Below are 22,463 nucleotides of genomic sequence, written 5' to 3' on the forward strand. Positions count from 1 at the left end.
GCAGCCCCGACCGGACACATGCCCTGCGCATGTCCGCAACATGGCTTTATTCCCCCGAGGGCTCAGCGCTGCGGCCCCACCTGGGCCCGGCCCGGGATGGTCTGACTCAGCCGCTGGGGCTGTTGGCGCGCCTAGAGGTGGCTGAGGCTACTGTGCCTGGAGCTGCGCAGCGAGCTGGCCTCCCAGGCGCTCTTGGTTAGGCCCAGCCCTGCAGGGCTGCCCTTGGCGCCGGCCCTCGGGGGCAGGAGGCGAAGCAGTTGGCGCAGCACGGCCTGGCGCAGCAGGATGTACACCCAGGGGTCCAGGATCTGGTTCCACGAAGCGAGGCGCACAGCCAAAAACAGCGGCCGCTGCAGGGAGCCGGAGCCCCAGCCCCCGACAGCCAGCACCACTAACACCTGCGGGAGAAGCGGGTGTGAGCAGTGGGGCAGGTGTGAGAGAAGGGGGCTGGCCAAGGGTGGGGCTGGGATGGATGAAGCGTGGCTGGAAAGTAAGGGGGCTGTGAAGAGGAGCAGAGGCTCACCGGGAGGGTAAATGGGAGTCCTGGTGGGAAGGAGCTCCGGAAGGAGGGAGAAGGTGTGGCGGAAGCAAAGGCCTTCAGCGAGTGGCGGCTCGAGCAAAAAAAAAGGAGAGAAGTCCCAGGTATCCCGAAAGACAGGGGACCGAAGGGGGAGAGAAACGGGGCAGCGTGGTGACGGAAGGGGGCTGGGGAGGAGGCTCGAGTGGGTAGGGTGAACTGCAAAGACCCCAGGCAGGAGAAAGACAAGGGGACTGGGTGGAGGGGTGGGAGATGAGAGGGAGGGACGAAAGGGCGGGCTGCGTGACAGGTGGAGCCTCGAGGGGGTGGGACCGTGGTTGGAAAACGCAGAGAGAACCCAGGGATCCTAGGATGGAAAAGGGTGGGACGGATGGGGGGGAGGGGGGGAGACAGGAAGGAGCCCGGCCGGAGGGGCGTGTGCGCCCCTCACCAGCAGCGGGCTCCAGCAGATGCACGACACCGCCATGATGCCCACGAGCTGGCCCACCATCTCCACATCGTGAGCGCGGGCTCTGCGCGCTGAGCCGCGGCCCGGGGAGCCGCCGGCGGCCGAAGCTACGGACGAGGCGGACGAGGCGGAGGCCGAGCGGGGCGCGCGCGCCCCCCAGCGACGGCGGCTGTCGGGGCCGCTCGCCGGAGGACGCCGTCGAGAGCGGCGGCGCCAGCGGGCGCGCAGCAAGGCCAGGCCGCTGAGCGTGTTGCACACGAGCGCGGCGAGCAGAGCGGCCAGACCGAGGCCGGCGAAGAGGCCGGGGAGCAGCGCCTGGCGCCAGCCGCCCGCCGGGCCCAGGCCGATGAAGCACCACGTGCCCGGGTACTGCAGCTCGTAGCGGCCCACTCGCGCCAGCGGCAGCAGCGCCACCGCCAAAGCCACGGCGGCCAGCGCGGCCAGCGCCAGGCGCGCGCGAGCCGCCGAGACGCGCGCCGCGTGCAGTAGCGGCCGCGTGACGCCCACGCAGCGCTCCACGGCCATGCCGCAGCCCAGCAGCAGCGGGCACAGGCCGAAGAACACCATGCAGCCGCCCAGGAAGTGGCAGGCGCCGCCGGCCGGCGAGCGGCCCGCCGCGTACAGGCGCAGCACCAGGGCTCCGGGGATGACGTGGCCCGCCAGGTCGGTGGCCAGAAGGCTGGCGACGAACAGCAGGAAGGTGGCAGCCGAGCGGCGGCGCCGCAGGCGGCCCGCGGCCTGCGCCAGCAGCGCCAGCGCCAGCACGTTGGACACGGCGCCCAGCGTCATGGAGAAGATGGGCAGCGCCGGCGAGGCGCCCGCCCGCCCGGCCGGCGGCCCGGCCGACGCGTTGGGGGCCCCGGGCTCCGCACACATGGTCGCCTCGCCTGCCAGGCTCAGGTTGAGGGGCCCGCAGAGACTCATGTCAGGTGCCGGGGGTGGGGCTGGGGAGAGGAGAGGAGGGCACGGTGAGGCCGGCCAGGAGCGCAACGGCCATCCCAGGCCATCCCATCGTCAAGCTGAGCCTAGCGGGTGGCTGCCTCCACCTCAGATCGTCGGGACCCATTTGAGGCCACTGGCATTTTCCCGTCCACCTGCTGCCCGTGGCAACTCCAGGTGACCACGACTGCCCCATTCCCGACCCTTTCTCCTCCTCTGCCCCATCAGCCCGTCTCTTGCTCCCCGCCTGCTCTGTCCACCCCGGTTCCTCCGGCTCCAGCCTTCCTCCGGGTCCGTGTCCCCACCTCTGGGCCTCACAGATCCACCGCTGGCACCCACCTCCCGTTTTTACACCACGGCCAATTCCCGGCCTCTGGCTCTGTCCGATGCCCACTGACCCACTTCTGACCCCAGGGCCCACCTGCCCTCACTGCCCTTTCCTGACGATCACCAGGTCACCTTTGGTCCAGTCCCACGTTTGATGCTCACAGCCCCACCTCTGCCGCCAGGCGCACATCTCTCCCCACCGCGTTGTCCTTTTCCCCAAGGCCACGTCTCTGTCCCTACAGTCCCTGTCCCCCCACACTGCAACCTCAGAGACCTGTTACTGGGTCACCCTGGCCCTACCCCCGACCACAGCCGCCCGGATGCCCCACGGTGCCGTTCCTGCCAGCTCCACGTCCCTGCCCCAAAGGCCTCAAGGCGGACCCAGCACCACCCATCTCTGGATGCCCTGGTGGTGAGGGCTGAGAGGGCAGAACTGCCTGCTGGCCAGGTGGGAAGGGCGGATGGACAGATGGTAAGACGGACAGGGACAGACCGACGGGGCTGAGAGTCAAGAACATGGGACAGAGAGACTGAGGTAGCCACGGCCCCATCCTTCCAAGCCCCCCTCCCCCACCAGGGACACTCTTGCCCCCCTTTTCTTACCCACTCGGCTTGGGGCTCCAGGCCCCCATAGCCTGCTGCCGGCTGCACGCGCCGCCCCAGAGCTCTGCGCACCAGAGCTCTCCGGCAAGCAGGCAGGAAGGCAGGCCGCTCCCTCTCCCTCCCTCCTAGGGCGGCTCCTCAGCTCCTGGCCTCCTCCCGCTGCCCTCTCCGGCCTCCAGGGGCCTCTCCGACCACCCCATCTCCCCAGCTCAGCCATCCCATCTCGTGCCCGCAGGGAGCCTGGGGTGACAGTGACCTCTCTCTCTGCTCCTGGCAACGGGCAGCGGCCACTCAGAACCCCAGCTGCCCCACCAGGAAGGGGGCTCCCGGGGAGCTGGCCTGGTCCCCCATGACTCCCTCCCCCTGGCAGGGCGGGAATAGCCCTCTCCACCCTCCCCCCCCCCCCGCCCCCAGGCGCGGGCCTTTTGCCTGCCTCATTAATAAAGTGGATAAAATCTAAACACTGGAAAATGTGAGCATCGCCCAGGGCGGGCTGGGGCGGCTGCAGGGGGTGCCACTGCCTCCGTGGAGACGGCCAGGTTGTGGGGGCTAGCCCTGCTGGGAGGCAGCAACACCCTCCTGTCTTGCCAAAGCCTTCATGGATGCTGGGGCGGTGGGGGTGGGGGTGGGGGTGGCGGTGGCAGGCAATGCCTCGGCAGACCAGCTTGGATCAGGCCCAGCCTGGCCTGGAGACCCGCCCACTATTTACACAGGGGCTTAAAGCCCAAGCCAGGGCCAGCGGGCGAGTCATGGGAGGGGGAGTGGGGGAGGCTGAAGGCGGGCTGGGGAACCAAGATGCCTGGTGACCAGGGGACCATCTCCTGGGACTCACAAGTCCCAAGCCACCTGTGGACACATGACGGCGACCTCCCCTCCTGCCCTGAGAAGCAGGGGACACACACACACACACACACAGTCTCCCATCCTAAAACAACACAATCATACCCCTTAACACCCTGAGATCAGATACTGTCAACTCTGTCCCCAGCACAGCAGCAGCCACGTTCCTCAAAGCCTTGGGGTCACCTGTCGTCCTACCCGTGAACTCACTGAGACAGTGTCCCCCCCAGAGATGCCCCGACAGTCACTGGCTCAGACTTCTCCCAACGCGCTGAAACGCAGGCCCCTTAGCGCTGCGGGACCCAGTCTCAGCACTGAGACAGCCACAGTCTGTATCACCCGGAGACACCCCCTCACAGTCCGAGACGGGCCCACCGGTACACTGCATGCACCCAAGACACAATGGGTTGCACCTCCTGGACATCCTGGGATCTAGCTGGTCAACACCTACCCCGCAAACAGAAAAGCGCAGGGACACCCTCGCTCGCGGCCTCGGCCACGTCGAGACGCGCCTCCTCGGCCGCCCTCCACACAGAGGTGCCGCCAGTTACACCCACAGACACCCGGGAACACGGAGACAGTCACGTTCTTCCCTCAGCAGAGTCACAGACGGCCAACTCCCCGAGAGACACAGACGTACTCTCGAAACACGGAGGCGCGACCCAAGCTGTTTACCAGCACGGACACAGGGGGCACCCGTGGGTGTTGGGACCCCAACATCAGCCGTCTCCGTCCCACCCCAAGAACACAACTGCGGGCCGCGCGCACACCCCAGGCCCAGCCGGTCCTCCCAGCTGCCCTTTCCTGGGCAGGCCCCTCACCCTCTTGTTGGAAATAGGGATGGAAGAGGGGAGCGGGCTGAGCTCACACATTCCTGCCGGGACCTCTGGCCTGGCCCCCCTTGCTTCAATTCCTGCCCTTCCCTCCAGGTCTGGCCAGGGTCCCACCCCCCTTCCTCGATCCCCACTCAAATCCTTGAGGATGAAGTGGGTTGTCAAAACAAGCACGCGGGGTTTATGTCCAGTGCAAAACATGGTGCACCGTGGACGCCAGCGGACCCCACACGTCCAGAGCGGGCAGGAGCGGGGGCTCCGTCATGACTGCTCCCCTCGGTCTTGGGGGGCAGGGCTCCTGCCCACAGCATTTGCCCTGGCAGGCCTCCATCTTGGGCCCGCCATCTTTCTTTTCCCAAGCCAGGCTTCCACACCCCTCCGGGCCCTGGTGCTCCCCACGGCCCCGGGGCTGGGACGGGCTGTAGCCCACAGTCTTGCGCCCACGGCTCGCCTCAGGCTTGAGGTGGCGGGAGCTTCGTTCAAGAGGGAGCAAGACTTGAACCCCAGTAGGCCGAGAAGCTCCAGCCTTTGACAGGAAGCCTGGTGGCCCACGGCCAGAAACCTCGTCAGGCAGAACGGGTGTGGGGGGCGGGGGGAGGGTGGCCCAGGCAGGCTCCTAATTCAATTTGGAGCCTGAAGGGGATGGATTTCAGCTGCTACATTCTTTCCCAGCCTTGGCTCACCCCCTTCTCCCACCCCGAAGCCGCCACACAGGTCCAACGGCAGATAGATTCTTTATGTTCAAGACAGCAAATTCAGATACAAAAGCCCACCGCCATCCTCCCTCCTGCCCCTTCTGTCCGGGGCCCGGGCTGAGGGAGACACAGGGGGCAGGGGAGGGAGAGAGGTTGGGGGGTTCACAGCAGACTAGTATTTCAAATGCAGAGGTAACAGACTCCACAGCGAGGGGGTTCCTCTGGGGGGGGGGGGGCGCGGAGGGGGAGGGCGTTATTGCATTTGCTGAGGGGGGATGCCCCCCTTCTGCATTCCCTGCAGCAGGAAACTAGGGAGGTCACGACCCCCAAAACAGGCCCCAGGGAGACAGAGGGACCAGTTTGGCAGCTGATGCGGAAAGTGTTGCGGGCGGGGGTGGACGCCCAATCTGGCTGGTCCCTCCCCGCGCCCGGCCCGGCTGAGGTAGGTGGGGAACAGGGCAAGGGGGGACCGGGGACCCCACCCAGGGCGGGAGCTGGGGAGGGGTGGTACCGATTGGAGTGGGGCAGGGGCCTGGCGCCACCTCCACTCTGCATCATCCTCGGGCTGCTGAGCCAGGTCCAAGCCGGATGCTGGGGTCCAGGCCACGGTGTCCCTCCCATAGGGGGCTCCCACCAAGCGGAGCCAGGTCACTGAGAGGTCTGGAGGGAGGCCTAGAAGCGGCCAACCTTGGCATCCCCAATGGCACCCCAGACGTCAAAGACAAACTCATCAGGGAAGGCAAAGTCACCAAGCCGTTCGTCCAGGGCCTCCGCCAGCTCATCCGGGTTCCTCTTGTCCTTTCCGAGCTCCACCATGGTGGCCGCTGGACAAGGGTAGGGGGCGGAATGGAAGCACAGATGGCAGAGGTACCCAGGAGACACCCAGCCCCGCAGGACCTAGAAGCCCCTCCCCCAAACTCGCACCCATCCCCAGATCCAGGTGTCCCCACTCACCCAACTCCGTGTCCCGGATGCCCATGTAACTCTCCAGAAGGTCATCTACCTTCTCAATGGCCTTCTCCTCAAAGGCTGAGGGCTGGGGGGTGGGTAGGAGGGACAGCGACACCACAGTGATGTGAATACGTTTGCCATCGTACTTACTGAGTGCCGCACGATCTTTTCACCACTTCCTGTGTATTAAGCCACGGCTCATCCTCACCACAACCCTGGGTGTTATCGTCCCATTTTACACGCAAGGAAACTGAGGCCCACTTGCCCAGCAAAAGTCCCAGAGCTGGGATGTGGCAGAGGTAGATGATACATCTAGTGCTCCGAGGTCCTCAGCTAACAAAGGATGCGGCCACCTATGGGTACGCAGGGAAGGAGGGATCGGGCTGGGCTAGAGCACTCACCACATCCTCTACTGTGGCGGGGCCGCGGGATCTGAGCCGGAGGGTCCCTCGGCCAGTGCCCAGCTGGGGGCCAGAGCCAGGGCGGCCACCCCCTGAGCGTACGCTGATCATGTCTGTGGGAGGCAGGCGAGGGGTGAGTGAGGGTCGGGGAAGCCCAATCCCAGCATGCCCTGGGCAGGACCCCAGGCATCCTGGCCTCAGTTACCCTCTTCTACCTTCTCGAAGCTTCTGCAGGCTCTGGGGAGATGGGGCCTGAGGTGACCCCAGGAGGGCAGGACTCCCGACTCAGGCTTGGCATGGACTGGGGAGGGACAGCCAGGGGCTGAGAATGGAAAAGGCTGGAGGGGAGACAGAAGGGGGCCCTGTTCCCAGGGCAAGAGGGACAGGAAGGGGGTGGGGCCTGGGTCTTGAGCTGCTCTCCCCAAGGCCAAGGAGATATAGCTGCTGGGCCAAGGATCAGTCCTGTCTGCCGGGGGAAGCATTTGAGAGTCCCCCACCCCCAACCTCGGGGGCCTCAGGCCCATTCCAGAGAGTTAGTGAAGCCAGACGGAAAAGAGGGGGTACTGGCACAGGGCAGCCAACCCTGGCCTCTCCAGGCTGGGGGGGCTCGCCAGGGTTGGGGGCGCTTGGCTGGGCTAATGGTTCCGGGAAGCTGGGTGCGGGGGGGGGGGGGGGGGGGGGGGGGGGGGGGGGGGGGGGGGGGGGGGGGGGGGGGGGGGGGGGGGGGGGGGCAACTTCCTCCTTGCTCTGGCCCTCCGGGGCTGGGCAGAGAGCCAGCACCCCTCCCCAGGGCAGGGCGGGGCTACCCCTCCATTGCACCGCAGCTGGCTGGGTTTGGGCGCCACCTGCTGGTGGCTCCCTGCCACTGTAGCCTGAACCCAAGAGAATAGGGCGACGACAGGGGTTCCGGGGGGCAGCCCCCTCACCAAAAGCTTTGCGGGGCTCTGTGAGCTTCAGCGTGAAGGTGCGGCCTCGGGGTAACTCCTTGAGCAGACGGGCCACCTCGTAGTGGCGGCAGCCCAGCAGGCTCTGCCCGTTGATGGCCTCAATCATGTCCCCCACGCTGATGAGCTGGATGTGGTCGATCACGCTTCCCTCCTTAATGCGCTGTGGGGAAAGGAGCCGTGAGTCCCCTTGGCTCGGCCCTTGGGTCCTACGGCCAATCTTTACCCTTAGGACCCGGGTGTCCCCATCCACCCCAGGCACCTTGATGAAGGCATAGCCGGCCCCGTTGTCGGTAATGGTGAGTCCCAGCGCCTCCTCGGACTTGAACACCTCTACCTCCTTGCGCTGCCCCTTGATGTGGGCGAAGATGAAGTCCTCCAGTCCGATCTGGCCCCCCAAGAGTTTGTCCATGTCCACTTTGTGGGTGTTGAGGGTACAGAACATCACCTGCATGGGGGGAGACACTCAACCCTCACCTTCATCCCTCGCCCTTTGCTAACCATAACCCGGGGGGATAAAGGGAGCTGGGAAAGGGCTGGGGGTCCCCACCCCGGGGCCTGACCACCCCCAGACTGGCCTCCACTGGGATGCAGCTCTTCTAGAGCCAGATTTCTGTCCTAGCAAAAACTCTGTGCTGGTTCCAGGGCACAGAGCCTGACACACAGTGGGTGCTCAGTAAAGGGCTTGTGGAATGAATGAAGGGGCACAGAATACCCGCCACCCCTATCGAGACCCCTGCATCTACTTCCTGCTCAATCCCACCGCGGCCCTTCTTGTCCCCCTGCCTTCAGCCCCCCAAGTCCTTGGGGTCAGGCCTCCCAATGCATCCCAGAGAAACGAACCTCACATCTGACCGCCAGACCCCATAATCAACTGGGGCACAAGCCTCCCGATGCATCATGGGAAGGTAGCATCCAGCCCTGGCCATCCATCTCCGCAGTCCACTGGGGCACAGGCCTCCCAATGCTTAATGGGAACTCAGCACCCAGCCCTACTCTCCAGTTCCCCACAGTTTGCTGGGGTGCAGGCGCCCTAATGACTGATGGGAACTCAGCACCCAGTGTGACCCCACCAGTTCCTCCAGTAGGGAGCTGGTGTCGGCGTCTGCACCTTCAGCAACTGAGCCGCAGCTCATGGACAGGACGCACGCCCAGGCCTCAGCCCGCCGTCAGGGACCCTGGTGCCCGGCTCCCCGGTGGGTACCTCGGCAGCCGGCAGCCGGAAGGCCTCGGCGATCTTGCCATACAGCTCCTTGACGTTGGTGAAACCCTCGATGCGGCCAGTGGGACTGCCGTGGGCCAGCTGGGTGTGGAACACGAGGCGGGGCCGCAGGGCCGGGGGAGGGGGGGGCAACCCCATTTGGGGCCCCCCCGCCCCACCCCCACCCAGGGGCCCCGGCTCCCCCACGCCCAGCCCCCCACGGCCTGGCTCGGCCTCCTCATTCTCCACCAGAGGCGGCGCCTTTTTCCGCCGCCCCAGTCCCAGCGGCATGAGCGGTGAGCAGCAGGGGGCACACTCAGGAGACCTGCAGGGCGGGAAGGCGGGCTCAGGGCCTGGGCGGTGGCCTCGGGTCGCCCCTCCCCCACTAGGAGCACACTGCTGACCCGGTGAACAGACCGGCCTCGGCTCAAAACCCGGTCCAGCGTTTCTGTACCGGTTCAGAAGTAACCACAGCATATAACAGCTACTACGACCCCGTGCAAAGTGCTCTGTGACCTTACTTAACCCTCACACGACGTCGTGATATGGGGACAATGTTTTGCTACGAATACGCCCACTTAACGAGAAAGGGGAGGCTCAGAGCGGTTACGTTTCTCTTCATTCTTCTAGATATTTATTCGTTATTATTTTTTTAAAGTAGGTTTCACGCCGAGTGCGGAGCCCAACACGGGGCTTGAGCCCACGACCCTGAGGCCAAGACCTGAGCTGAAATCAAGAGGCAGAAGCGTCACTGACTGAGCCGCCCAGGTGCCTCCAGTTTCTCCGTCTTCTTCTACTGGTTGCAGTCACTGGTGCTGTGCACAGAAAGTTTCCGACTCTCCCTTCAAAGCACACGGCCAGGTGACATTTACTGACCTCCCCGTGACTGGGCAGGCATATGACTAGTGCTGGCCAATGAGCTGTGAGAGGAGGGGACACATGGCATTTCTGGGCGGAAGCATTTCAGTACTAGATCAAGAGCCCCCGGGGGTCTGCATCTCCCGGGCAGGGTGACCTGACACATTTGTCCAGGTGGCAGCGCCATCAGCCTGGCTCCGAGTGACAACGGACTACGACGAATGGAACCCCCTAATGAGCTGCAATGGAGACGTAGCAGGACTAAAAAAATAAACCTTTGTGGGATTCAGCCAGTAAGATTTTGGAGGTTGTCGGTTACTGTAGCAAAACTTGTCCTGATACACTTTCTTTCTTTCTCCTACTGCTATTCTCTCAGTTTCTCTCTCCCACCCTCCTTTCAAATAAGTATCTTTCGCATACTTACTATATGACATGCACCATTTTAGATACTGCCTTCAGTAAGATGACCAAGGTCCCTGACTAGGGGCACTGTATGCAGTTCCACAGGTTGTTCACTGTGCAAAAGCACCCGACCAAGGTGGCGAGTGGGACTGAAACTCAGCCTCTGCTCTGGCTCGTCGAGCTACGTGCCAAGCTGATGTGTTTGCTGGGAGGAAGGCCTGCCTCTTTCTAACTCTCTCCTGGGTGCCGTATACGCCAGCTGGGGTTCTGTTCACGCTTTTCCGAAGCATACAGTCCAGAGGAAATGCGCGGCGAGCAAGCCAATGTGTAAAAGCCTAGTATAATTTCTAAGGGTGCTATGAAGACAATAAAACAAGACAAGTGCTTCTACTGACAAAATCAAGGAAGGCCTCTCTGAGCAGGTGAAGCCGAACTTGAGACTCGAATGACAGGAAGAAGCCTCCATATAATGACGTGAGGCAAGACAGCTCCAGGCAGGGGGAACCGCCAGTGCAAAGGCCCTGAGATGGGGACACGCTTGGCATGTGTTTGAGGGACAGCAAGTGGGCCTGCACAGTTGGAACAGAGTGGTGAGGGGGACAGCAGGAGGAGGTGAGGGCAGGGAGGGATAGGGCAGAGCGGGCAGGGCCCTGAGGGCCCAGGCAGGACTTAGGCCTTCGCTCTGAGCAAGGGGGCAGCCGCGGGAGGGCTCTGAGCAGACTCGCAGACTCTGCTCACAGAGCAGCAAGGGGCCCGTGTAACTGGAACAGAGAGAGCGATGCGTGAAGGGGGGGGGGGGGGGCCGGGGATTAAAGAAGTGCTGGGCATAGGAGGGGTCGACCGTGCCGGCTTCCCAGAATGGGAAGGAGGTCAGGTTTCATTTTCAAGCCACGCACCCTAAGCCACAGAAGCCGCCCTAAGCCACAGAAGCCGGCAGCACTCTCGGGTCTGTCTGCCCCCCACGTGCAAAGTGGTTCCCTAGGCCACTCGCTCTCCCTGGGCCTCGGATGCCTGTTCTGCAGACGGGGACACTCACCTGGCCAGGCTGTGCTGAGGATCACATCATGCCAAACGATATTCTTCTGTGTAAAGGGGACTTCCCGCTCCCTCCCTTCAACTCTCCTCTTCCAGGGAGCCCTCCAGGATTCTGCCAAGCCCAGTGCGCTGCACTCACACCCACGCATCCGTTCATTCGCTCCCGCATGCATTCGTCTGCTCTCCACCGCCTCCTCTAGGGGCACCTGGTCCAGCCCCATCATCTCTCACCTACACTAGTGCGGTTGCCTCCTCCGAGTCTCCCGGCTTCTGCCCTCACCCTCCACGGTCTCCGGTCAACACGGCAGCCAGAATGATCCTGTAAAACACAAGTCCCGTCTCACCTCTGTCCTCCCTCCCGGAGCTCCCACCTCATTCACAGTAAAAGTCACCGTCCTCCCCTCCACCCACACGCCCCAAAAGACCTGCCCCCATCGCCTCCCTCCCCCCACCTTCTCCCGCTCTCCCCCTTGCTCGGTCCTCCCAGGCACACGGGCCCGGTCCCTGCCCCTCTAACACACCAGGTACAATCGAGTGTCCGAGCTTTTGCACTTGACTGCGCCCTGTGGCATCCACACAGAGACTGTCACACCTCTTTCAGGTGGGATGTAGATTTCATCCACTGTTCTCGTTCACTGTTTTGGGAAAGGGCAAGGCAGTCTGTCTGCCTTGCTCATCCCTATATTCTTAGCACAGAAAACAGTGCCCGGGGGTGTAGCAGGTGCTCAGTATGCATTTGTCGAATGAATGAAGGGATGGATGAAGGAATGATCCTAATAGTCATTAGCCCACCAGTCCCCGTGCCTGGCTCTGTAGTCCCTGCCCTCGAGGGGGTACTGTCTCCCCAGCAAACACGCAAGCCCCACCTCTGTGATCCTCGGCCCTCACTTCCCAGCATGGTGCTGGGTGCAGGGTAGGTGCTCCATCCGGCCACACAGACACGGAGTGTGTCTCCCTCACCTTTCATCGCAGTTTCGTTTTTACTCCCTTCATCATCAGTGATGCTGAACAACTGTTAACACGTTCATGAACTGGTTGGATTTGTCCTGTTGCAAACTGCCTGTTTAAGTCTTTGCCCGCTTTTAAAAATTGCATTCAGTTTGTTTTTTATCATAATGCCTATCTTTTTTCTTCTTGATTTGCGGGCACTCCTTAGACATTTCAAGTGACCGGTCTTTTTTTTTTTCTTTAATGTTTTTTTTAATGTTTTTATTTATTTTTGAGAGACAGAGAGTGACAGAGCACAAGCGGGGCAGGGGCAGAGAGAGAGGGAGACACAGAATCGGAAGCAGGCTCCAGGCTCTGAGCTGTCAGCGCACAGCCCGATGTGGGGCTCGAACTCATGAACCGTGAGATCACGACCTGAGCCGAAGTGGGACGCTTAACTGACCGAGCCACCCAGGCGCCCAAGAGACCAGCCTTTCATCGGTTATCCATCTATCTCCAGCACCCATCGCAGAAGGCGCTCACAGAACATTTGACAAAAAAGAAAATTCTGAATGAACCAAAACTTTTGCCTCGGGGTATGAAGGTATTTCATCACACTCAATGATGCTTAAACAAACAAAACCACCACGAATCCTCATCATCCCCTCCCCTGGTTCTCCTGCTGCTGCTCCTCATACATTTTAGCAGGAGGCTGAGAACATGAGTCTGGAACCTGGCTTTTCCACTTACTGGCTGTGTGACCCCGGGCAAGTGTCTTAACTTCTCTGAGCTCCAAGGAAATCACGCATGTGGGCGCACAATAAGGGTTCCGTAAAGGGTGATTTTTCCTACTGGTTCCATCTGTCCCACCATCTTTCAGTCAGTTGCTAAGATTCAAACTTCCCCCTTTTCCCAGGGCCCCCACATCCAGATCACCAGTTCCCAGCCTCCTCACTCTGCCTACGTTTGCTGCCCTGGTTCAGGCTAGTTTCCATGGCCTTACCTGTGAGGAGGGAATAGTGGTGGTGAAGAAAGTGAGTGATTAATGAAGTTGCCTTTCAGGCTACAAGAGGCAGGATGGCCTGGGTTCAGATCCCACCCCTGCCACTTACCAGCTGTGTGGCCGTGGGCAAGTCACTTCATGTGATGGGGCCTCAGTTTTCTCATCCGAAAAAATGGGCAGAATTCCTGTTTCTCAAGGTGCTTATGGGAGTCCAAAGAGATCACGCATACAACCTGATTAGCATTAACAAGCATTTTGCCTGACATTCAATTTAAGGAAACTGTTACTATGATTGTCATTATGATTATTGCCTCCTCCCCTGCCCTGCCCGGGAACATCCCAGTCCTCTCTGCCTGCCTGCCGAGGCCTATGCTAAGCCACCTCCTCTAGGCAGCCTCCCTGGCTTGCCCCAGCCTGTAGGAACCGCCCCTGTGGTCCAGACAGCTCAGGCCCATGAACTTAATTACACGTTGCCCTGGCAGAACTCTTGTCTTCCAGTCTTAGGCTGCTATTTAACTTCGTGTCTCTATTTTAAAATGTAAACCAGATCGCGTCACTACCCGGCTTCCAATTTTACAACAGGTTCCCACCTCACGGGAGAAAAGCTCTGAGCTCCTTAATATGAGCCACAGACCCCTGCGGAACGGCCACTGTGGCCTTATCCCGTGCCCCAGCCACACTATTCCAAGCTCGGTCTAGCCTCAGAGCCTTTGCCCTGGCCGTGCCCCCTGCCCGATCTTCCCATGGCTGCCTACTTTTTGTCATTCAGACCCTGTCTCTGAAGTCACCTCCTCCAAGAGCCCCCACCCCCACCCCCGCCTTGCCCAACAGATTCTACCAAGCCACCCCCTCATATTTTATTCATAGCACTTTTATTCATAGCACGGAGCACTTCTCCCGTCTGCAGGGATCTTTATTTCCTTGTTAACTTGGTTGTGTCCACGAGAATGACAGCTCCCACAGAGCTGGGAGTTTTGTCTTGTTCACTATTGTGTTCTCTGTCCCAACAACAGTGCCTGGCACATGGTAGGTGCTCAGTAAGTGTAGAATGAATGGATGTGCCTTATGCCCTCATCCCGCCTACTCTGAGCCCTCCTATCCTCGGAACGTGCCTGCCGTGGGGTTGCTAACGGCCACCCCCTCCCCACGTTCCCGGTCTCCCCTCAAACCTGAACATAGGGATGGAGGAAAAGAGCGTCAGCTTGGGCGCCAAGCACATTGGCTGGAATCCCAGCATTCCCACCCTCTCTTCCCTGGGAAGGGCCTGAAACTTAGCAACGCCACAACCACGCAGAAGTGCAGTGGGGGCAGCAGGAAGCAGGGGAGGGGGTTCCTGGGGGCTGACATAAACTGGGGGAGGGGGGGACACCACACCCAGCCTCCCCTTTCCAGTAGGATATTGCTTCGGAGAGGAGGAGGGAGGGGGAGGCCTCTGATTCAGTCTTGAAAAACCGGCTCCCGGGTGTTTCCGGGAGAACGCCTACTGCCCAGGGCCTCAGCCCAGGCTTCCCAGAGGGGCCCAGGGGGCAAAGGACCCCAACATCCAGGTCCCCTATGTCCCCCACAGACGTCACTCTCTTCTTTGGACCTTGGTATTCAGACCTTGCCTTTCCAGCTCAGGGGAGGCAAAGTAGGGCTGGTGTCTGGTGACCTCTTAGGGGGAAAGCAAAAACCAGCAGGTGTGGCCAGATGTGTATGCTTGGGGGCTGGGGATAGCAGCAAGCAGAGAGGCCACGGAGCCATGTGGTCTAGTGGCTGTGACTCCAGATCTGGACTCTGCAGCACGGGTTCGAGTTCCAGATCTGCCACTTACTAGCTAGCTGTGTCACCCTGGGCAAGTCACTCTACCTCCTGGGTCTGTTGCTTCACCTCTAAAAGAAGTAAGCGTACCTTCCATGAGGTGTTCAGACCCACTGATACGCATGGTAAATGCCTGACATGGAAGCGTTCAGCAAGTGCCAGCCAGGGTGATTTTCTTCATTATTATTGTCGGGACCTCGGTCTCCCCAGGTTCCTCTAGGCCCTGGAGGATGGGGACGAGGCCACCTCCAGGGAGATGCCCAGGCAGGGCTCACAAATACCGACCCCGCGCCTGTCCCTAACGGGAGGGGGATTGTCCAGAGGAGCGCAGGGGGCAGGGTGGCCTGTCGGCCCCGTTTGAGCGGCGGGAAGCGTCTGACCCTGCCCCCAGCGGAAAGACAGGCGCCCCTCTGGGAAGGGGCCTCGGGCATCCTGGCGCCCAACCTAGACTTCCAGCCATGTCCCTGGGGCCGGCCCCGCCCCGCTCGATCCGCCGGATCCCCGCGCGTCTGCGGCCCCGCAGGCCCGCGCTGGGGTCCCCGGAGCGGCCGCGCCGCGCCCCGCCCGCGGGGGGCACTCACCTGCGCCGCCGCCGCCGCCACCCTGCGCGCGCCCCGCTCGGCCCTCCGCAAACTCCGGGCCGGGCCTCTCCCGCAGCCGCGGCCAGGGGGGCGGGGCCGGCGCCCGCGCCCCGCCAATCAGAAGCGGCCGTCCGACGCTCGTGGCCAATCCGCGCCATGCCGCCCCGCCCCGGGTGGTTTCGACGGAAACATTCCAAAGGGATCCCTCCGCCTCGCCCGGCTCTTCCCGACCTACTCCCCCCGCGCCGCGGCGCAGTGGACCTTCCCACCCCGCCTAAGCCACGGCAGGCTGTACCACCGTAGGGCGCGGAGGGGGGACCTGAGGCTGGGCCCCTCCCAATCGCGGGGAAGGAAGGAGACGAGCAGCCAATGGGAAGCTGGGGCCCCTGGACCACGTGCTGGTGGCTGAGTGTCGGTCTGGGGTGTCCTGGGTGGTAAGGGGCGGGAGGGACTGGGGGCTGGTCATCAGGTGGCCGAGGCTGAGTTTCGCCAAGAGGTAAACTCCCCACGTCCGGAAAAGCTGACCCTTTAGGAGACCCGGGAGGGGGCCCAGGACAGCCCCCGATCCCCTCCTCCTCCCGGTCTGCCCCCGACCCGGCCCGGCCATCCTCGGAGCGGATAAAAGGGAGGCATTCATTCCAGGCCGGCGAGCGGGCGGAGGATCGAGATGAATAGGGAGGGTCCCGAGTGTCCCTGCTTCCTGGGATGGACAATGGACAAGGGCATTCATTCATTCATTCATTCACTCGTCAAATATTTAATGTGCTGCTGCTCCGTGCCAGGCTCTGGCCTACAGACACACCAACGGGGAAGCTGAGTGTGCTTCTGGTAGACGTAACAGCGCGTGCAGAAGGCCTGGAGGCCGGACAGAGAGATACAGCACATTTCAGGACAGTGCCGTATCCTAGGAGCTGGCAAAACCGGGGGAAACGGTGTAATGGAAGGGAAGACAAGGGAGAGATAGACTGTCTGCTTGTTGGTTAGGCCAGCGGATGTTTACTGAGCACGTAATAGGTGCTAGACTATAAGGGGTACCCAACCAGCCCAAGCCATTTCTCTTTCATGAGGCTGTCTCCTCCATCTCAGTGCTCCCCATCCACGCCCGGGTCCTGAGACTGGCACAGAGCAGGGTGACAGCACACATGTGTGAATCTCACCGTCGCCAGGTTTGGCTTGTAACCGAGAGTTCTCAGGCAGGAGGAGGTCCAAGAAACACAGACACGAACGCACCTCATGCAGACCAGGACGCTGAGTTCCCAGGACAGGTGAGATTTCCTTGTTCTGCTTCAAAGCCGGGGCCGCTGGGGCAGTTGGGGCTGGGCCAGGGGCTTGCTGTGTGTTCTGGGAATTGTAGTTCTTGGAGGCCCCTAACGGCTGCGACTCTGCTCAAGCTTCATTAAATAACTGGGTCTCTGCAGTGCCCAGGGTGAGTTGTTGCACATCCCAGCCCCGCCAGGGCCTACCGAGGGGAGAAGTGGAAGAGGAGAGTGTGGCCTGGGCTTAGCCACTGACGGCTTCGAGCGAGACCGGCCCCACCCAGCTGGCAAACACTGCCACTGCCGTGGCAACAGGCACAGCTATTGTCCTTCTCTTCCTGTTCTGCTGACCTCTGCCATCCCCACTGAGTGATCGGTTGCTGTGGCTGGGCCAGTGTCCTCTGTGGGACTGTACCCACTGCCCTGCTTGTGCCTGGCATCTGAGCTGCCTCCCACACACCTGAAGAGGACAGTATGTGAGGCCACGGGGACAGCAGAGTCCTGAGCAGAATCCACCTGGATCCACCTGTTGACTGATGAGGCGCCCAGGGAGGGGTGTGGGGGTTGTCCAAGGGCGCAGAGGTGGCCACCTCTTTACCCAGTGTTACAGCTCAAGAGGTTGGGGGGCCCAGCTGCTGAGGAGCTTAGACCTGAGCGCTACCTCTGCCCCTTTGGGGGGAGGAAAAAGTCTGGAGTGCCAGCTAAAATGTGCCGAAGGAAAGACTGAGTGAGAAAATCCCCATTTTGCAGCCAGTAGAGGAATAATTAATTCAGGCTAGGCTCCTCAGTGGGGGAGTAGATATTCACACAGTCTCAAAGGACCAGCCCACAAATTACTTGTTAATTACAGTGGGAAAAAGATACCTCAGAAAATTCACCATGGAGAAAGTTGGCAGTCACCACTTTAACCAAATGATCAAAATTAACATCATCAGGGATGGGACAGGCTGACCTCACATGCATCTTGCTGTGATGTACTGAGAAGGACACCTGCAAAGTACTTGGTCCTGTCCAAAGTGTTTACCTGAGTCTAATCATAAGGACACAACCAGATACTTCCCGATTAAGGGGCGTTCTGCCGGCAAACAAATAAACAAAAAAACCCAAACCAAAAACCAAAAACCAAAAGTGCCTGGACTCTTCAAACAGATCTATGTCATGAAAGGGAAAATCAATCTATTCATCGAATGAATGAAGGGGTGAATGCATGAAATGCCAGGAAACTGTTCTAGACTGAAGGAAACAAAGAGATGACAGCCAAAATCACTGTATAATCCTTGATTGGATCCTTGATAATTTTCTTTAAAAAAAAAAGGATGAAACAGCTACAAAAGATATTCTGGGGATAATCGAGGATATTTGAATGTGGGTGGATCTTAGATAATATCATATCCAGGTTAAATTTCCTGAATGAGGGCATTGCACCGTGGTTGGATAAAAGAATGTTCTTATATGCGGGAGAAACACACTGAATTCTTTAGTGGTATATTTGTGATGGTTGCGACTGTCAAATAGCTCAGAAGAAAATCATATGTGTATATATCTTATATACAACATCATAATATGTTATACATTAGTATTAGTATAGAGGAGGGGAGGAGAGAGAGTGTGAGCAAATGTGGCAAAATAGTAACAATTGTCGCTGAAGCCAGGAGAGTAAGCAAGCATATGGGTATTATTTATTTTTTTTTAATTTTTTTTAACGTTTTTATTTATTTTTGGGACAGAGAGAGACAGAGCATGAACGGGGGAGGGGCAGAGAGAGAGGGAGACACAGAATCGGAAACAGGCTCCAGGCTCCGAGCCATCAGCCCAGAGCCCGACTCACGGACCGCGAGATCGTGACCTGGCTGAAGTCCGACGCTTAACCGACTGTGCCACCCAGGCGCCCCAACATATGGGTATTATTTTACTGTTCTTGTGAGTTTTCTTTTTTTTTTCCATACATTTTTTTATTCTCTTTTTTTTTTAATTTTTTTTTTTAACATTTATTTATTTTTGAGACAGAGAGACAGAGCATGAACATGGGAAGGGCAGAGAGAGAGGGAGACACAGAATCTGAAACAGGGTCCAGGCTCTGAGCTGTCAGCACAGAGCCTGACGCGGGGCTCGAACTCACGGATCATGAGATCATGACCTGAGCCGAAGTCGGACGCTTAACCGACCAAGCCACCCAGGAGCCCCTATTCTCTATTTTTGAGAGAGAGAGAGAGAGACGGTGAGACAGAGCGCAGTGGGGAAGGAACAGAGAGAGAGGGAGGCACAGAATTCGAAGCAAGATCCAGGCTCTGAGCTGTCAGCACAGAACTCGACGTAGGGCTCAAAGTCATGAACCGCGAGATCGTGACCTGGCTGAAGTCGGACGCTTAACCGACTGTGCCACCCAGGCGCCCCAACATATGGGTATTATTTTACTGTTCTTGTGAGTTTTCTTTTTTTTTTCCATACATTTTTTTATTCTCTTTTTTTTTTAATTTTTTTTTTTAACATTTATTTATTTTTGAGACAGAGAGACAGAGCATGAACATGGGAAGGGCAGAGAGAGAGGGAGACACAGAATCTGAAACAGGGTCCAGGCTCTGAGCTGTCAGCACAGAGCCTGACGCGGGGCTCGAACTCACGGATCATGAGATCATGACCTGAGCCGAAGTCGGACGCTTAACCGACCAAGCCACCCAGGAGCCCCTATTCTCTATTTTTGAGAGAGAGAGAGAGACGGTGAGACAGAGCGCAGTGGGGAAGGAACAGAGAGAGAGGGAGGCACAGAATTCGAAGCAAGATCCAGGCTCTGAGCTGTCAGCACAGAACTCGACGTAGGGCTCAAAGTCATGAACCGCGAGATCGTGACCTGAGCCGAAGTCGGACACTTAACCGACTGAGCCACCCAAGCGCCCTAAGTTTTCTTTTTTTTTTTTAATGTTTGTTTTTGAGAGACAGAGAGAGAGAGAGCAAGTGGAGAGGGGCGGAGAGAGAGGGAGACACAGAATCTGAAGCAGGCTTCAGGCTCTCAGCTGTCAGCATAGAGCCCCACGTGGGGCTCAAACTCACAGACCATGAGATCATGACCTGAGCAAAGTCAGGTGTTTAACCTACTGAGCCACCCAGGCGCCCCAAGTTTTCTTTTTTTTAATGTTTATTTTTGAGAGAGAGAGTGAGTGGGGGAGGGGCAGAGAGAGAGAAAGAGAGAGAGGATCCGAAGCAGACTCCAGGCTCTGAGCTGTCAGCACAGAGCCTGATGCAGGGCTTGAACTCACGAGCCATGAGATCATGACCCAAGCCAAAGTCGGTCCGTCAACCGACTGAGCCATCCAGGGGCTCCTCTTTTATTTTTTTTAAGTTTATTTATTTATTTTGAGAGAGAGCAAAAGAGCGAGCAGGAGCAGGGGAGGGGCAGAAAGAAAGAAAGGTTGAGAGAGAGAGGATCCCAAGCAGGCTCCACACTGTCAGCGCAGAACCTGACTCGGGGCTTGAACTCACGAACCTCGAGATCATGACCTGAGCTGAAACCAAACATCGGATGCTAACCAACTGAGTCACCCAGGTGCCCCTTCTTGTGAGTTTTCTGTACCTTTGGAAATTTCAAAATAAACATTAGGGAAAAATACCCCCCAATTCCCTCCCATCTCTGGTCCAACACTGCCATGGGCTTAATGTGCACCTTTCTGTTTGTATGTTTCCTTGAAAATGTGCCTTGTTTTATGTGAGTATTCTATTACATTTGGCTTCTTACTTTCCTTTTCCAGTTAGCACTGTATTGCTTGCTTGCTTGTTTGCTTGTCTTGCAGTAGGACTTCAGTATACATCCGTGTTGTCAATCTCTTGCGTCTGTTTTCTTCTGATTTCTACTTGATGTTCCACAGATGCATCCCTCACGTCTTACGACTCTGTCCCCTGGGGATGGACATCAGGCAGCCTCCAGCTCCCAGCCACTGCAGCCTTGGACATGTCCCTTCAGAGACCTGTGTGGAAATCTCCCTAGGAGAGAGACCTGGTTGCAGAGATGCTGGATCACAGGGCACAGTCCGTTGCTGTGTGGCATCCTGGACTAGCTGCCCCCAGCCACACCTTCTGTCAGTGCAGAGGGTCCCCTGTACCCACCTCTCCACCAGCTGTTAGCTTTATCCAGCTTCTGATTTTTACCACTCTGACTCGATGTCAAGTGACGTCACCATTGCTATCTTTCACATTTCTCTGATTTCAGGTCACTTTGAGCATCTCCTCATTTGCTTGATCGCCTTCAGTTTCTCCTCTTTTGTAAATTGCCTGTTCATATTCTTTGCCCTGTTTGCACTTGGGTTGCCGTCTTTTACTCGTTGATTTGCATGTGCTCCTCATAGAATCTAGCTGTGCCCTGTCCCATCCGATCTGTCCTACATGAAATCTCTGCTCTCCACATGTAGGTATGAGCACTTGAAATACGGCAAATACAAATTGCGATGTGCCGTAAGTGTAAAATACACACCAGATTTCGGAAACTTAGTGCAAAGAAAAGATGTAAAAAGATGTAAAAGATGTAAAATATCTCATTAACTCATTTTTATTCTGTCTACGTTATAATAATAATAATAATGTGGATGTATTGGGCTGCATAAAATGAACTACTCAAATTACTTTCACCTATTTGTTTTTTATTATTTAAAATTTTTTTAATGTTTATTTTTGAGAGAGAGAGAGAGAGAGAGACAGCAGGAGCCTGGGAGGGGCATAGATAGGGAGACACAGAATCCGAAGCAGGCTCCAGGCTCTGAGCTGTCAGCACGGAGCCCGACGCGGTGCTTGGGCTCACAAACTGTGAGATCGTGACTGGAGCCGAAGTCGCACGCTTCACCTACTGAGCCACCCAGGTGCTCCTGAGCCGTGTAACTCTCTTAACAGCCCTGTGAGGTAGGTGCAGTATGAGGCATTGCGAACATATTCTCCCATTCTGCCATGTGATGATTCGTGTCACCATTATATCCTTTCTTGGAAGAAAATTCTCAGCTGCAATACAACAGGACTTACCCGCTTGTGGTTTCCACCCATGATGTTTCATTAAAGGGGCTCTTCTCTTAAGTCACAAAGTCATTCTTCTGTATTTTCTTCTATTCGCTCTATGGTTTTGCTTTGCTTTTGCTTCTATTCGTTCTATGTCTTTTATTCCATCTCTCGTCCACCTCAGGTTGTGGGGTAGGATACAGTCTTTTTTCTCTATCACCTCTACTGGTCGCCGGCTGTGTGGCCCCGGGCAAGCCCCTTCGCCCTGTGTGCCTCAGTCTCCTCCTCTCTAAAATGGGAATAATAATAGGACCCACCTCCTAAAGCTGTTATGATTACGTCAGAATAAAATGAGCTCTTCTGTGTCAAGTGCCTACAGTCGTGTTGGGCAGATAGTAAATGCTCAATGAACACCAGCTGCTATTACTAAATGGTGTTGTGGTCACAGAGATGACCTCAGTATGTCATGATAGAAACATGATAGAAATAGACACCTTTATTAAGCTCTTACTATGTACCAGGGTCTGTGCTGCCTCCTTTTCATGAATAATCCCACTGGATATCACCCCTATTCTACAGAGGAGGAGGCTGAGGCTCAGAGAGGGGCAGCCACTAGCTCGAAGTTGAACAGTGACTCATAGGTGTGGTGTTTTCAACCCCAAGATACCCCTCTGGGTGGGGGGGGGGGCCTGCTCTGAGCCATGGGGGACAGGGAGGACCAAGGAGGGACAATGCCCTGGCCACAGTGATCTTGGGAGTTTGATGGCCTGTGCTTGGGGTCCCCCTATCAGCCTGGCAGGCGTGGTCTCAGCGGGACGGGCCTGGAGGGGAAGCAAAGGAGGTGGCCCTTCCCAGGCTGGGTCCTCTGGCCCCAGGTCTCTCGGACTCTGCTCGAGCAGCTGCCTTT

At 58.2% G+C, this 22,463-nt stretch overlaps 2 protein-coding genes and 1 long non-coding RNA gene across 7 annotated transcripts; 1 reads left to right on the plus strand and 2 right to left on the minus strand.

The window, feature by feature from the left end:
- Positions 1–30: 30 nt before the first annotated feature.
- PTGER1 (prostaglandin E receptor 1) lies at positions 31–5,179 on the minus strand. Its single transcript, XM_043586826.1, has 3 exons — positions 2,856–5,179; positions 969–1,930; positions 31–398 (listed from the first exon to the last, which is right to left on the minus strand). Exons 1-3 carry the CDS (start codon positions 3,070–3,072, stop codon positions 132–134), a joined length of 1,446 nt encoding a protein of 481 aa, XP_043442761.1. The 5' UTR covers positions 3,073–5,179; the 3' UTR covers positions 31–131.
- Positions 5,180–5,243: 64 nt separating this feature from the next.
- On the minus strand, positions 5,244–16,584 carry GIPC1 (GIPC PDZ domain containing family member 1). Of its 5 annotated transcripts, none has more exons than XM_043586823.1 (9): positions 15,327–15,431; positions 13,055–13,145; positions 11,247–11,334; positions 8,724–9,045; positions 7,782–7,967; positions 7,502–7,682; positions 6,576–6,688; positions 6,178–6,259; positions 5,244–6,047 (listed from the first exon to the last, which is right to left on the minus strand). In XM_043586823.1, exons 4-9 carry the CDS (start codon positions 9,009–9,011, stop codon positions 5,896–5,898), a joined length of 1,002 nt encoding a protein of 333 aa, XP_043442758.1. In that variant the 5' UTR covers positions 9,012–9,045; positions 11,247–11,334; positions 13,055–13,145; positions 15,327–15,431; the 3' UTR covers positions 5,244–5,895. The 5 variants fall into 5 exon arrangements, with proteins under 5 accessions (XP_043442758.1, XP_043442759.1, XP_043442757.1 ...); XM_043586824.1 differs by having other exon boundaries at positions 11,251–11,334; positions 13,055–13,178; positions 15,327–15,370; XM_043586822.1 differs by having other exon boundaries at positions 13,055–13,178; positions 15,327–15,370.
- On the plus strand, positions 15,547–21,925 carry LOC122486994. Its single transcript, XR_006298291.1, has 3 exons — positions 15,547–15,822; positions 16,413–16,591; positions 20,443–21,925. It is a non-coding gene; the product is annotated as an uncharacterized LOC122486994 (long non-coding RNA).
- Positions 21,926–22,463: the final 538 nt, after the last annotated feature.

The sequence above is a fragment of the Prionailurus bengalensis genome, chromosome A2, assembly GCF_016509475.1.
Source record: "Prionailurus bengalensis isolate Pbe53 chromosome A2, Fcat_Pben_1.1_paternal_pri, whole genome shotgun sequence".
NCBI lineage: Eukaryota > Metazoa > Chordata > Mammalia > Carnivora > Felidae > Prionailurus > Prionailurus bengalensis.